The sequence below is a fragment of the Manihot esculenta genome, chromosome 8 (assembly GCF_001659605.2).
Source record: "Manihot esculenta cultivar AM560-2 chromosome 8, M.esculenta_v8, whole genome shotgun sequence".
NCBI classification, from domain to species: Eukaryota; Viridiplantae; Streptophyta; class Magnoliopsida; order Malpighiales; family Euphorbiaceae; genus Manihot; species Manihot esculenta.
The window spans coordinates 32,926,986-32,942,342 of record NC_035168.2 but is presented as its reverse complement, the minus strand read 5'-3'; the positions used below and the strand labels follow the sequence as shown (position 1 = coordinate 32,942,342).

The 15,357-nt window shown below is 32.5% G+C and overlaps 2 protein-coding genes across 2 annotated transcripts; one reads left to right on the top strand and one right to left on the bottom strand.

The window, feature by feature from the left end:
* The first annotated feature begins 2,404 nt into the window (after positions 1-2,404).
* Positions 2,405-8,150, top strand: LOC110621404 (DNA repair RAD52-like protein 2, chloroplastic). The gene is made up of 4 exons (XM_021765683.2): positions 2,405-2,937; positions 3,054-3,091; positions 3,512-3,603; positions 7,700-8,150. The coding sequence occupies exons 1-4, from the start codon at positions 2,534-2,536 to the stop codon at positions 7,835-7,837; spliced, it is 672 nt and encodes a 223-aa protein (XP_021621375.1). The 5' UTR covers positions 2,405-2,533; the 3' UTR covers positions 7,838-8,150.
* Positions 8,151-8,667: 517 nt separating this feature from the next.
* On the bottom strand, positions 8,668-14,265 carry LOC110621745. The gene is made up of 10 exons (XM_021766029.2): positions 13,957-14,265; positions 13,787-13,856; positions 13,354-13,478; positions 12,814-12,922; positions 12,647-12,710; positions 12,491-12,546; positions 11,995-12,102; positions 9,843-9,992; positions 9,292-9,462; positions 8,668-9,205 (listed from the first exon to the last, which is right to left on the bottom strand). The coding sequence occupies exons 1-10, from the start codon at positions 14,196-14,198 to the stop codon at positions 8,972-8,974; spliced, it is 1,329 nt and encodes a 442-aa protein (XP_021621721.1). The 5' UTR covers positions 14,199-14,265; the 3' UTR covers positions 8,668-8,971.
* Positions 14,266-15,357: the final 1,092 nt, after the last annotated feature.

Here is a 15,357-nt window from a genome sequence, read left to right as displayed (position 1 = left end):
CAGGAGCGTGGATTTGAAGTTGGTGATATGGTTTTTCTTAAGTTACATCCCTATAGACAGCAATCTCTGGCTTTGCGGAAGAATTTTAAATTAGCAGCAAGGTTATTTGGCCCTTTTAGGGTGCTGCAGAAAATAGGAAAGGTAGCTTATAAATTGGATTTGCCGCAAAATGCTAAGATACATCCTGTATTCCATGTATATCTTCTTAAGAAACAGATTGGGACCAAAAGCATTGTGCTTCCACAATTACCTTTTTTTCATGAGCTTAGGGAATTAATTCTGCATCCTGTAGCAATTCTGGACAGCAGAGTTCGACGCAAGAAGTTGGAGGTGTTGGTTCACTGGCAAGGGTTGCCCCCCTCTGAGGCCACGTGGGAAGAGTTAGCTAGAATTAAATCCAACTTTCCAGATGTCCTGCTTGAGGACAAGCGAATTGTTTAAGAGGGAAGGAATGTCACGTGTCTTTAATTTAACTTTTGAATAATTCTTGCTTTGAATAAGTCTTGATTTTATTTGTATTTTATTTGTTAGTTACTGCAAAATAGTAGTTTGCTTCCTTGTATTTAGCTTGAAGTTGTTAGCTTGTTGGCTATTTAAAGTGAATGAAATAAACATACCGGGGGAGAAAAAAAACAATTATCAATACGTTACTTGGACGTAGAGGCCTAGTTTCCTCAATTAAACCATTTCTTCTTTTAATCTTTTCTTCATTATCAGTATAGGTTCCAAAAGTAAAAAGCAGTTTGTACCAAAATATGTAAAAGGCAAGAACTCTCAGGCACCGCTGGATGCAGTCAAACGAGAAGCAGAGATACCAGCGATGGCTTTCTACCACTGAAAAGAGCAAAAAAAAGAGTTCTTTTCTTCTTGCAATGGAATAAAGACATGAGGACAAATCAAAAGAAACTAAAAGTGAGGCCAATTGACCGGCGATCACACTCAAGTTATCGAGCTTGAAAATATAGCAGGTTTGATCTAGAGAAAGAGGTGAGGCAGAGCTCTAGGGACTGAAGCATCTTATAGAGAGTGTCGTGTGCATCTCAAAGAAAAGTACCAAACTCTAAACGTCATAGAAAGACGAGCCTTTGAGGGAGACCATATAATTATTTTCATCGGGCAAAGGAAGATTACTTACAATCACAAACCAATGACATGCAAGAATAAAAAAAAAAGGGAAGCACTATACGAACGATTAGTGCCATCTACATGCAAAAAGAAAACCCAACCAACAAAAAATAAAGAAAAGTATATATGTAAAAAAGAATCTCTAAAAAAGAAGCTCATATCTATCAAAACAAACAACAAAAAAAAAATTATATATCTATAAACTCCGTTCAAAAATGGGGAGGGAAAAACCCACATCCAAGGCAAGAGAGGAAGTTCGTTGTCTCTTGCTAAGAATAGGAGAAGATGGCCACATGTAGACGATAGTGAAAGGCGAAGTGAAGCCACAGAAGAAAGGAAGAACCGAGAGAGATTTCTCTCTCTTTTGCAAATCCTTACGTAACATGTTTAAGTGAATTTGAATTTAAGAGAAGATTCTTGTGGTGTAAGAAATATATTAAAATATTTATAATGTTTTAAAAAAATTACTAATTAATTTTTTGATGTTGAGAGTATTTTAAATTTTTATTAAATATTTAATTACTAAATTAAATGAAAGATTAATTAATAAATTTTTTAAAATTTTAAAAATATTCTAATATATTTTTCAAAATCGAATTTCTAATTAATAAATTTTATTAGAATTAAACAGTAAATATTTAATAATTAAAACTAATAATATAATTAATTCGTATAATTTGTTGAGATTTTAAAAAGATTTTATTATATTTTTCAAAATAAATAGATGAATTAATATATATACTGCATTTCAAAATTTGATCTCGCAATATTACATTACATGTAAAAGAGAAAACTCTAGTTGTGCTCTATGGGTGACTATTTTCTGTATGGTAACTCTCGGGTATGATTTCTGGGCCTTGGCCGGTTGTTTTTAGTAGAGCTTGTAAGCCCTTTTTCTTTTGTCTCTGAATCGTGCGGGCTCTTAGGCTGAGACTCTAACCCTGTAATTTATGGTCATGGAAGGTAATCTCTACATGGAAAAAAAAAAACAAAAAACTATTTTTTATTATATAGAAATTCATTACGTAGTCTTTAATTTTAAAAAATATATTAAAATATTTTTAATTAATTATTTTATTAATTTTAACTGTTAAATAATAAAAAAAATTAAAAGAGTTGCGTTGAATATTTAGTAAATATAAGGTTAAAAATAAGTATTAACCCAAATTATTATAATAAAAATAAACATTTAAAAAATAAATCATTACGTTACCAGCTACCACCAGCCTACCACTCTTGTCATAAGACTTTTAATTTACCTATCTGTCCGCTCATAAAGTAAACAAAGACTGTTCGTACATTACCCACACGGCTCACCAAATACCAGTAGTTGGCTATTTGATTTCATCTCTACCACTCGGTATCTGCCTAATTAAAGCTACGACTTGTCTCCTCGTCGGCTACCAAAATGGCAGCGCTCAACAGCACCACCATCTTCTTTGCTAAATCTGAGTTTCCGGCGGTCTTCCCGTCGTCATCATGTGGAATGAGTAGTTCCTGCATTGACTTTGACTCCAGACGGTTGTCTTTAGTGAGTAGGAAGATGGACGCTGGGCGATCGAAGTTGCGGCTTCGATGTGCGATTGGTGGCAGCAATACCAGCGGTAACAGCAATTGTAGCAGCAGCAGCGATGGCAGTAAGAATAAAGCGGTCCCTAATTCCAATTATGTGGTGCCCTTGGATAAATCCTTCTCTTCAACATACTCCTCCTGCATCACTCGCCCCCTCGCCGAGATCCTGCGTGATCTCAACAAGAGGATTCCCGACAATATCATCAAACCATCTTCCCCTGGAACCACCTTCATCCCTTGGTATTTTCATTAGCATTCACCCTCATGTATTTATCATTATTTGTTTTTATTTTTATTAAATTCAATTTTTAAAAATTTCCAAATCTGTTACTGATTTTGATGTTTTTCTTCTCTAGGTACCATGCCAACCGTATGCTTAGCTTCTATGCTCCTGGTTTGTTCTTTCCTCCTTTTATTTTCTTATTTTTTCAATTTCCCCCATATCTGTGTTGTATCTTCCATTTGTACCTTCTCACAATCTCACATTACCATTTTCTAGTACGTTTCTGTTCGACTGATGCTTGCTTGGATTTTATTTCCAGAGCTTGTTGCTATGCCTTATTCTGCTTAATCAAATGATATTGCATCCATATTATTGACCCATTTACCGTGAGTTTCAGACCCAATTTCAAGCATGCAAGGATAGACAGGATCTGTTAGGTTGAAAGTTCTATGCTACTATTATTAGGCAGTTTAAAAGGGGTTTTAAATTATGATCGACCTTGTAGAAATCCGTTTTATCTTGTGGTTCAATTAGATATAACAAAATTCCCCTCTCCACAAACAAATAAGCGGCTTACATCCGTTATTGCAGGATGGTGTGGAGAGATTCGCGATCTCATATTCTCTGACAATGGAACCGTGACTGTGGTATACCGTGTTACAATACGAGGATCAGATGGCGAGGTATGGCTCATGTTCTCCAATTCTCTATTGATTATTCACCTTGTTATTGCTTTAATAAATTTGGAATTGATTTGATGGTATTAGAATTTTTTTTTTCAAAACTTACTTTTAGTAGTTTAATTTATAGGAAACCTTAAAGTTTTGCAGCTATTTGCATGTCATGGTTTATTATCTTTGTATCCGCAGCAGGCTTAGGTATTTCCATAGTGAAAGTTGACCATTATTTCGTTTTAAATGAGTAGCTGGATATCTGGACCAAACCCATAATATTTCTCTACTTTTGTTCTTTTTCCTTCCCTAGTAAAAAATCTCCTTTATGGGTTTGATATTTTGATACCTTGGAAAAGTGCAACTGAAAAAAGTCAAAATAACTGAAGCTTTTATAGAATAAAATTTAAAATGCATTTCTAGAGTGAAAAATACCTTTACATGAGTTGTATTACATATGTAACTGAACAAGGAAAAAGTTTGACTTGTTGATGATATGGCTTATTTGCATTTGCCTTTAACTAATCACTATGCTCATGCAAGTATTTATCATGAGAAGTTTAGGTTACTTTTTTAAGATGGATATATACATGTATTTGAATTACTATGAGCATGTTTCTGCCTTGCTTTGCTTGATCTATATTTTTGGTTTGGTTGTCTTTGTTTTTCTTCCCATATTTTCATTTTAGACTTGAGAAATAGGGCTATGTATGGTTCTTAGAGGTCCCGAAGCGAACTGAAGAACTGTACCATAACTGAAAAAGAATTGATGTTATAGAAAGTTAGAGACCGAACCATACCGAATCAAACTTGTTTAATTATTTGGTTTTGATTCTTTGTCAAGAACCATACTAGAACCATACAAATCAATTTTGTGTATGTGTTTTTTTTAATAATAGTGATATTATGATTCCATTTTATAGTTTTAATAATATGTTTTATATCTCATATGGTTCCAATATAATCTTGTAAATTATATTACCAAAATTCTATGATTCTATTAAAGAATTCAAATCTTATTTATAAAATGTAAATTATATAAAGTAGAAAACTATAAATAAGGGTATAAACAAAATAAGTTTTTTGTAAACTATTTGAAACTTAACTTGATAAAAGTTTAGTTCATTGCGTATTTATATAAATATATATATTCTCTTTAATTATATTTATATTTAATATTATCTATGAACAATTTAATTATGACTATCTCTCTTAACTATTAAATAGTTATTAATAATATTATAAAATAACCATATATTCTAATTAGTTATTAATGATTTCTAACTATATGATTTAAATATTTTAATTAGTTAGTTATTGTTCTATTCTACCTAAGTAGATTATATATATAAAATATCCTTATTAATTGAAACAATAGTAATGGAATTTATATATATATGTTTGTGTGTATATTTGTTATTTCAAACATAAATATAGTAGTTACTTTATAGTTTTTAACTATACGTTTGAATCACATATTAGTAATATAATATACTTTTATATATTAATTACACATGTATCTTTTAATCAAAATTATATAATTAATAATTATATATAAATAATATAATATTTTTACTGAAAATTGTATATATATATATATTAATATTATTATTATTATTTAAATGTTAGTTTTATTATTTTGTTTTGATGTTAGTTATTTACTATTTTATAATAAACATAAGAATATTGTAATTTATGCGTGACAATCAAGATTTGAATGAAATTAAGACTAAAATTAAAGTTAAAAAAAAACTAAAATGGGAACCGAAACCGAAACAGAACCATACTGAAATTGCTTAGAATTGTATCGAAATATGGGTCCAAGTATAGTTCTTAAAAATTAAAGAACTAGAGGTTTAGTTCTGGTTTTGGTTCTTAGTTAGAACCGTACCAAAACCAGAACCAAACAGCTCTATTGAGCAATCTGAAAAGGTCTAATGACTAAAAGGGCTAAAAGCCAGCAGTAACATAAGGAACTGCACCCATATTGAGGTTTGGTTGAGTTGGTTAGTTTTTAGAAAATTGCAGCGAGTTCAGTTACTCCTAAATTTTAGTTCAGTTAACCCAACAGGACAAATGTAATCCACTGGACCAAGATTGATGCCTGAGTTTTATATTAAGCAATATGTAATTTAGTACTTTCATGCATGTGTGATCTGACTTAATTGAAGGAACTTGATGATGCTTGCACGGTTAAAAAGGGGAAAACTGGTTTGAAAACTTAGATTGAAGTCATTTATTGTATACCAAGAAGAAGATGTTTTGCAAAGGAAAAAGCATCCTAAGTGGTTAGCTATTGTATCCAACTGCTTTTTCAAGAGTTCTGCACCTGAGTTTGTAATATCATGCATTTTCAGTACGTTCTTATCCAGTATGCACTATCCCATTTAACCATTTAGAAGTTATAGACTCCTTTCAAAAGCTTGTTTGACCTCAGCTTTTTAGAAGTAAGGTTGTTCACTATGCTATCTGATGACCAATAAATTCTCAGAATTAGATTATAATAAGTAGAACACTAAGGCTTCTAATTCTAATTATGTGCAACATTTCACCACTTTAGACTTAATTAAAAAGAACACTTATTTAAGACATGTCTGTTTGATATCCTTGATTTAAGAAATTTATATGTAGTAATCATAGCTTCAGGGAGACTTGGGGTCCTTGGGGACCATTTTAGGTCAGGATCTCTTTTATTCTTATTCAAGAAATTTGGTCTTAATTAGTATCTAATCATACTCCTGTGACACAACTTGCTCCTAGTTAACCATATGCAACTTTGGATATCAATTCCTCATATTATGAAAACACATTGAATTGATAGCTGCCTGCAACAATTTTTGGTTTGTAAACATTCTATTTGATTCATTATGAGTATCTTCTTTCCCTCTGCCTCAGTCCCTCTCCTTCTTTTTGGTTAGTTTATGTCAGATGTGTGTTCTAATTTTAACCTTACTTACAATTCGTGCCTCTAGTTTCTGTGGTGGTGTATCTCCTATATTTATGCTTTCTTTGTATATTTAAAGCTGCAAGGGAAGGGAAACAAAGAGAAATAATATTATGGAAAAGATAAGAAAGAGAAGTGAATTTAAATTCCCTCATGTTATTTGAATTCTTACAAAGAGAACTTCCAACTTAAATTCACTGTTATAACCTTATTAAATGGCTTTACTTTTTGTTGGTATACAGAAATTATATCCGTTATTGAAGTTTCAGTGTTTTACTTGAGTTATGTCCTTCCATTTCCCTTGATTTTATCCCAAAACAAAAAGAAATTTAAAAAATGGAGTTGAAAGGAAAATAGGGAATCTAATTTCCCTTCGCATTTTTCTCTCCTCTTTTTAATACCCAAAGAAAGGACAAAAATGTTTTTCAATTATTTTCTTTCCAATTCCACTCATTTCCCTCAGAACAAGGTGTTATGTTTCAACCAAGGTGCAAATAACACGAGGAAGATATTGAAACGATATATTGGGAAAAGCTTAGAAATGTATCTTCTGTTCTAGTGTTTTGGTAGTTAATATATACTGAAATTGACAGAGTATGATTCAGTGGTATGAGGAATCATCTGTTATTATTCTTTACAATTTTGATTTATACAATTGAATTGTGTTTAATATATATATATATATATATAGATTCTTATGGATAAATTATTATAAGCAACTTTATAATGATATTTGTAATTCATTATAGATATTATTTTATGTTTATTTTATTTCTTTATCTATAATGGAACTTTATTCAGAAAAGAAAAAAAATTCTATTAAAAAAGAATTGATTTGATGCCACATGGTCTTCGTGCAATTAAGTATATAGATAGTGCACAAATCTAATTGTCATGTATAACATATGAGCATTGCAGAAGTATGATTCTAATACCATTAGCCAAAGATAGTGTTAATAATGAATTAAAATGCAAAGAATTTACTCGGTTAAAGTGCATGATAACAATGTACTTTTCTAAGCTTTTCCTTAGAATGTTAATTGTGTAAGAACGATTTTCTTATTTTATTCCTGACTGCACTTTTGAGTTGCCTCAATTTCTGCGAGTTCTAAACCTACATTTTGGTTTCATTCTGCAACTTACATGTAGTGTTTGGTGACACAGGCCTACCGTGAGTCAACTGGCACAGTTTCATCTAGTGATGCCCTCATTGCAGATCCTGTTGCTGCAGCAGAGGAAATAGCTTTCTGCAGAGCATGTGCCCGGTTTGGCCTTGGCTTGTATCTATATCATGAAGACTAAATCCCTGTAGACTGCAAGGAGGTACCTATCTTGGGCATGTCCAGTTATTAATCTTTTGAGATATCAGAAGATTGTATTCTATTCCGCCCTTATGACGTAGTGTAAATATCCAGCATTCTCTGGTAATCAAGTTTGGTTTGTTGGACCTGCAAAGGAAGATTTTCTTAGTTACTCTTGAGATAGGAAACAATATTTTTCAATTAAATAATAAAATGCTTGATTATTAATATAAATTTGTAAGCCGCGAGAACAACCATCTGATACTGAATGGTTGGGTGATACTGAATGCATGATGAGAATTTCTTCTTCACAATTCCAGGAACATAGAATGAATTATTTGCTTTTTAAAATTTTGATGCCTAAACATATGAACTATTGTTTCATTTCTACAATCACTTGTAATAAACGGCTTGCATTTCTGTTTCAATGGACGGGAACATCAACCTTACTGTGTTGGAGGAAAGAGAACTTGTCCATGAAAAAACTGGAATAAGATTCGTCATCCCAGCGCTTTAAGTTATGACAATTGGGGTTAGTTCAAGCATATGCATGGCTAATTGAGGAATGGAGAATGGAAGTGCCAAGTTTATATAGGCCTTGCATTTTGAATAAATGTGATTGGTGTGATCCCTTAAATTAGGTAATTAGGTAAGACAACATGCGTGAACATAGAACAAATGACGGTAAGATTTGAGAACCAAATTATTATTCAATCTAATGTTTGTTGCGGAATAGACAAAGAAGTATAAACAAATCAAATAAATAACAAAATTGAAGAGTTCTCTTATAAAGTAAAAAATTTTACTACTCCACTATGAAAAAAGTACACATTAAAACCAAAAACACATTTTATTTCTTTCATTTATATTTTAAATCTATAGAATTTCTGATGTTTTTATTACAACCTAAGAAATTCTTAGATTAAAAAGAGGGCACAAACTACATCTGCCTTCTTATGAAAAAAAATATGAGAACCTGTCCACTCCTACTTAGTTGAAAACCTTATTTTCATTAACTTCTAAGATTGGACATGTCAAATAATTACAGAATGTACAACAGAATACCATAAAGATTATATTCCTGAAGCACTTTTCTAGCATCTCCAATGTTTGCTTGATCTAACAACCCAATTCATCATGGTCTCAAAAGTTTTGGACCTGAATTAGAGGCCATCCACGAGGTGATAACTTCAACTAGCAGGTTTATGTCCTTAGATACTTCAGCACGAAGAATCCTTGAATCTGCACCTATTGTGTTGCCTACTTCTTTAGCAACTGTCTCCCACGGTGTTCCCACTGTCAGATTGGCCAAAAACTCACTTCCCCGGTTTACGGCATCTGCCATTGCTGGTGGGACATCTGGAAGAACCTGGGAGACAGATACACAGACTACATTAAGGAATGTCATTCGGATTGGGGATTATAGTGATTTGATTTCATTTAGTTCATCATTACCTGTTGCAAAGGAAGCCCATGATCTCCTGGCAACGAGCGAATTGACATGTCTAGCATTGAACTAATAGCTGCTTCTGAACTAAGCACCTGAGCTAATGTTGAAGTTTCGTCAATTGCATCGTCCTTGAACTTTATGAGAAGATTTCTAGAAATGCCATAGTATGACTTCACCTGTAGAAATACAAAACTTAGATTATGAGGTCTTCATAAAAAAAACCTGAAAAAATGTTCTATAAAGTACATTGAAGATTGCAGAATTGAGTTGTGAGTTGCAATTAACTCGGCAATTTTCAAGCAATTGCAAAAGTTATTCACAATAAAGACCTAAGAACCTTCTAATCTGCCATCGTATCATGCAATCACAAAAAAGTCACAAGTTGCCACGGCACTGGTCTACGACACAAGGCTCTACAATCATGAAATCAAAACATGATTGTACCATCACTAAAATCAGAATGGATAAATATTTCACTTATTGAGGCCCAAGAAATTTTGTATAATGCAACAGAAATTCCACAAATGATTTAAGTTGTTTTGGAACTTTAACATACAAGTCGGCGGGTTTCTTCAGGTTTTGGAGAAAAATCTTCTCTTCCGTTGACCAAGTCCGTGTATAATGGAGGGAGTTGTTCCACCAAAGGAAGAACTTGCTTCATAATGGGCGGGGTTAGGTTCTGTATTTGCTTCAAAGTCATCTCTGCCTGCAAGAATTGTAAGTCATTAAAGGGAACTGCAAAGATCAGTCATAGAAGTGCACACCAGAATTTGTTAGAGATAAGCATCTCCAACCAAGTATGACGATGTCTACACCTTTTATAATATCATTTGGCCTTCTTTCAATTTGAATGAAATTGCCTAGCAATTGAGGTATCTTATTACTGCTACCTATACATCTAGCAATTGCACATTTACACTAAATAAGCAAAATAAGCACAAGACATGAAGTCAATTGATCTCTTCACTTCCCATTTCTGTTGTTGGGGGGGGGGGGGGGGGGGGCTTGTCAAAGTGGCAGACTTAAAAAGATATTTCCAAAGAGGAGTGAAAGAAAAAAAAAAGTTATTTAACTAATGCTGGCAGAGAAACTCTGCCAGCGGTAATTTGTACCTTTACTAGCAGTGAGGTACATATATGTATATATATAATATTTTTATATTATTCTTGTTAATATGATAAAAAAATTTATTTAATAATCTTTATAGGATTGTATAATATAATGTCGGTCATAATTTTTTTACATAATATTATTAAAAGTGAGGTGAATACCCGATTCTCTAAATCTCGAAATATCCTAAGGTATTGCCATTTGTGAATGTTCACTGGACTGCTGAAAATCTTTTCAGATGGTTCGGATAGACGGGTCTCAAATCTAACTATTCGGACCTAACATCAATATTATTTTTAAAAAGTATAACCTCGTGTAGGAAAAAATTAAATTAAAATAGATTGTTAATTTAACTTTATTATTCAAAATAAGTTTCAAAGATATTAATTCAAATCAATTCTAATTTCAGATAATATCAATCCGATTTAATATTTAATTAGTTCCTAGATTAATTTGTAAAATTCAAAAGGCGAATATGCTACCAGATTACTAGAAATTTTTTTTAAAAAAAAAAAAATTCCTAAATTTCACAATGCAGTTCCTGCATCATGGTTTTGCAAGTCTTTTCACAAGTATGAATGAGAAGTTTTTGAACAAGGTTATTGTCATCTTCCGTTTGAGAACCTAGTGTTTTCATTTGTATTTACTCCATTCATGAGAACCGATCATGACCTCGTTCGCTAAAAGGAGATCCGATATATCAATCTAGGAAGGGATTGATATAAGGTTATTATTAAATTAACAATCTATTTTAGTATAATTTTTTTACTACACAAGGTTACATTTTTAAAAATAAAAATTGATGTTACAGTCCGATAATTAGATTTGAGACCCGTCTATCCAAACTATCCGGGTAGTCAAAATTTAGAATAATAATTATAAAAATATAGTTTATAATAAAAATATATATTATTATATTCTATTTCATTATATTATTATATTATAATGTGTGTGCGTTTGTGTATTTGTACCTTGCCCCTGGTACAACCAGCTGTAAGGTACAAATTAATGCTGGCAGAGTTTCTCTTCCAGCATTACTTTTTTGTTTTTCAGGTCCTGCTGCCGGTTGGGTGGAATCTCTAACATGCACCCCACTTTGACAAGTTTTTCTTTCATCCCTCTTTGGAATATATCTTTTTCAAGTTCCCCACTTTGACAAAAACCCCCCCCACATTTTTGTGCATTTTGAGAATTTGACTTAAGTTCTGAATTAATTTGGTCAGTAGCTCTAAATTATATGTATAATATTGAGAAACAGATAATTGACTGATGTATCTATGCATTGACAAACACACTATTGGCTGACAAGAGAACTAAAATGTCCAGGTGAACCACTGAAATTGTTAGAACAGCACCAAACTTTGTAGAGGAGAAATATAAAGTAAGCGGCACTAGATGAGACACTAAGTTGTATGACAAAATGGATGGTACAATGACGACCAGACCAATTCATATAAAATATAAGAGACGGATGATGAGTTCCTCAGGATGGCCTTACGCTGAATAAATGAAGAAGCAATCTTATAGATATTGCTTCCTTCAATGGTTAAAAAAGAAATGTAGATTGCACTGAGAAAATTACCAACTTAGAATCTCACCCCAAGGCGGACTGTTGGTGATGATGCAATTTGTGATAGAAGCGGTCCAATGCTTTGAGCCATAGGAACAACAACAGGCGAGAACAAAGGGATAGCTGAGCTTGCCTCCTGTGAGATCAAGGAAAAAAATTTAGTTAACCTCAAACTATTCAGAAAAAGGGATTCTAAAAATAAATGTACGAGAATCAAGATATATCTGTTGTATAAGGATTAAGGAAGACTAAATGATTATATTTAAACATATGTTCAAAAATGTAAAAGAAATGGATTACTAAGTAAAAGATAAAAGAGAGAGAACAGGAGAATCTTGATCATTTGTGTCATCTGTCAAATGAATTATATGAACCCAGTCCATAAGTAGACCAAATAAATCAACTCACATCATTGGGATGGTAAGATTTCCAGGATGGCCCTACAAACTATATTGTCTTATAATTACTCTTTACTCTTTTTTTCTTCAGTCTCTACATCTAAAGTCAAGACAAGAGTCAACTACCTTGTTGTTAAAAGCCATTAATATGTTCCCATTTCTTTGCACAGCATATCTTGATCCTGGTAAAACAGATAAATCATGTCAAGCTAATAAATAGATATAAAGCGAAGGTAGTCCAACACTGTGAGTGAGAGAAATATAAAGAACTAGCAAGTATACCAATCAACAGGTGGATAACAGATCCCAATGAGTGGCCAATGCCAAAAGTAGGAAGATCTTGTACCTGTCACAAGAAGCACTTTAAGGCTATTTGCTTCCTCAACACCCACCCTCTCCCAAAAACTGAGGTAAATATCATTTTGCAGGAAATGAATAGAATAACTCACTGTATCTTGTAAAAACCGTAAACACCTATCAAATTTAAACTGCACTTCATCCGCAATGAAGAAATGGTCAAAGCCACTAGCATATGGCGTGGCAATCACCAAAATACCCCTAAGATTGCCCAAAAGGATAATATCATCAAGTCCTCATTTATCAGCAGTAGACAAATTGACTAAGATTCACCAGTGGCAGATCAGATAAGAGTATAGATAACATTGATTGGCAAAATAAAACATCAGAATGGCAAATCCAAATTCTAATCCATAAATAAGAACAAAAGCATTCTCAAACTTAATAAAATGAGACAAGGCAAGAGACTATATTTTACTGCATAGCATTTAGAACTTACCTGGTGATATATGGAGCCTCATAAAATAAAATGATCTTTGTATTTTATCTTATGATATACACAACTCAATAACATGAAATGAGGTTGTTACCACAAAACTCCAAATCAGACCATTCAATACCGAGTAAATAATGCATTTGTTAACAATGTAATTAACAGGCTATAAAATCAGAATAATAATGCAGCAACTCACTTTTCTGCAAGACGCTCAAGAAACAAACGGTAGGTAATCTGTGGAGCTGCTCCAACAAATATACCTCCAACGAAATGAACAACTGACTTGGGTCGTAAGTTTCTTGGTTTGAGAACCCATGCTCCCTGAGATTACATCATAAATAGCTAGTTAAATGGGGCAATTTAGAATAATCAAGTCAATTCAACTAGTTGTGGCAATTGATTAGATGGAGTTTTGGATCCTTGTCTACGCTGGAAAGCGAAAACAATATTAGGACTAATGGCATATAGAAGATGGATATAGCTAGAAAAATTCAATAAACTTTTGGGATTGCCAGTATGTAAGAAAACCATTCATAGGGCAAATAGATTAAAGAAGAGAAAATCATTACCATATGATGTTCAAAAACAGGAAAAGTTGATTCGAATGAATAGGAAAAAGGGGACAATACCTCGACTTCAATCCATTCTCCTGAACCACCCCAAGCATCTTGGGATTGCCTCACAGTCTCCGTAATTAATCTGAAACAAGAAGAATTTGATTTCTTAATTTCTTTTCTGTTTAATAAAGGAAGAAACGGAAGAGGTAGAGATCGATTTTATTCTTTTTTGCAACTTATACCTCTCAATCTGACCGTAAAGTTGAATTCCAGTAGAAGATGATTGGTTGGGTTTGGTTGAATCATCATAGTTACAATAGATTCCGGAGTACCGTCTACGGCGGGAAGTGGTTGAGACTGAGAAATGACAACGGCGGCGCTCATGACGATGACAGGGATAAAGACGATTAAAATCGGATAAGCAGAAGGAGCGATGGCGAAATTGAATTAGTTGCTGAGAATGACTCCATAGACAACTCGCCATTTCTTTTTCTTTTCAGAAAAAATAAACAGAGAGCTCACCCGCTCGCTTTAATTCGTTTTAAAATCTAACGAGTGTCTCACTTCACCTGTAACCAAACAACCAAAATGTGAAATATACGAAAAATGTTTACGTTAATTTTTGTACTATTTGAAGAAATTCATTAAAGTAGTTTTAAATTTTATTTTTATTTTACATATTTTTTTTGCTCTCTATCCATTTCATTGATAATACACACGCAAAAATCACTACAAATATTTTTAAATATTTTTTAAAAAATCAATAGATAAAAGTATTAATAATAGTGGTAAAATATAGTGATTGAATTGACTCAGTACTGTTATATACAAAGGAATTACTTTTGCAGCTGTTGGTTTCGCCGCAGGCTTCGTAGGAACTGCACTCTTAAATGGGTTGATTGCGATGAGGAAGAAGATGGATCCAACTTGTGAGACTCCAAACAAGCCACCTCCAACAGTTTTAAATGCAGTGACATGGGCGTTTCACATGGGCATTAGCAGTAATTTAAGATACCAAACTCTGAATGAGGTAGAGTTTTTGCTTGGAGAAGGGGCTCCCTCCTTTAGCGTTTAAGAGCTCACTGGTGGTTCTTCGATGCTTAAACAACATTCTAGGTGGGATGTCTTTTGTTATACTAGCTCAATGCTTCTCAAGATTCATGGGACCAGATTTCTTTGAGACTATTTGGAGGTTTTGGCTAAAGGAAAAGCTTCAGAGGCCATTGTTATGCTTATGAACGTGGCACTTGAAACAGCAATATTATAGAGTCTAGATAATGAAGGATATTATCAATTATAGAAAATTTTTGTTAAACTCTAGAATTGATATTTTCGTCGCTTAAGTTGCTTTACTTAATCATATTTTGGCTATTTATTAAGTATGATTAGTCCCTTAAATATTTCTTTTTGTTTAATAGAATTTTATTAATGCAATTAGTAGTTTTATTTTATAAAAAGAAATGAAAAAAATGTGATCAGAAAAAAAAAATATCGATCGTCATTTAATTTTTTAATATTTTTTAACAGTAAATTAATGCTTATTTAACTGCTGTTATTAATAATTAACGAAATAAAATCGTAAAAATATTTTAATTAAATATTAAAAATACATGAATATTTTCATTGTACAATTAAATTTTTAT

Bases quoted from the DNA above. Each gene is read 5' to 3' on its own strand.
- LOC110621404 (XM_021765683.2), top strand. From the start codon at position 2,534: ATGGCAGCGCTCAACAGCACCACCATCTTCTTTGCTAAATCTGAGTTT. The intron at 2,938-3,053 runs GTATTTTCATTA...TTTCTTCTCTAG, and splicing joins GGAACCACCTTCATCCCTTG to GTACCATGCCAACCGTATGC. The intron at 3,604-7,699 runs GTATGGCTCATG...TTGGTGACACAG, and splicing joins TACGAGGATCAGATGGCGAG to GCCTACCGTGAGTCAACTGG.
- LOC110621745 (XM_021766029.2), bottom strand. From the start codon at position 14,198: ATGGCGAGTTGTCTATGGAGTCATTCTCAGCAACTAATTCAATTTCGC. The intron at 13,479-13,786 runs GTATTGTCCCCT...ATGTAATCTCAG, and splicing joins GAGAATGGATTGAAGTCGAG to GGAGCATGGGTTCTCAAACC. The intron at 9,463-9,842 runs GTATGTTAAAGT...GTATTTCTACAG, and splicing joins CTGAAGAAACCCGCCGACTT to GTGAAGTCATACTATGGCAT.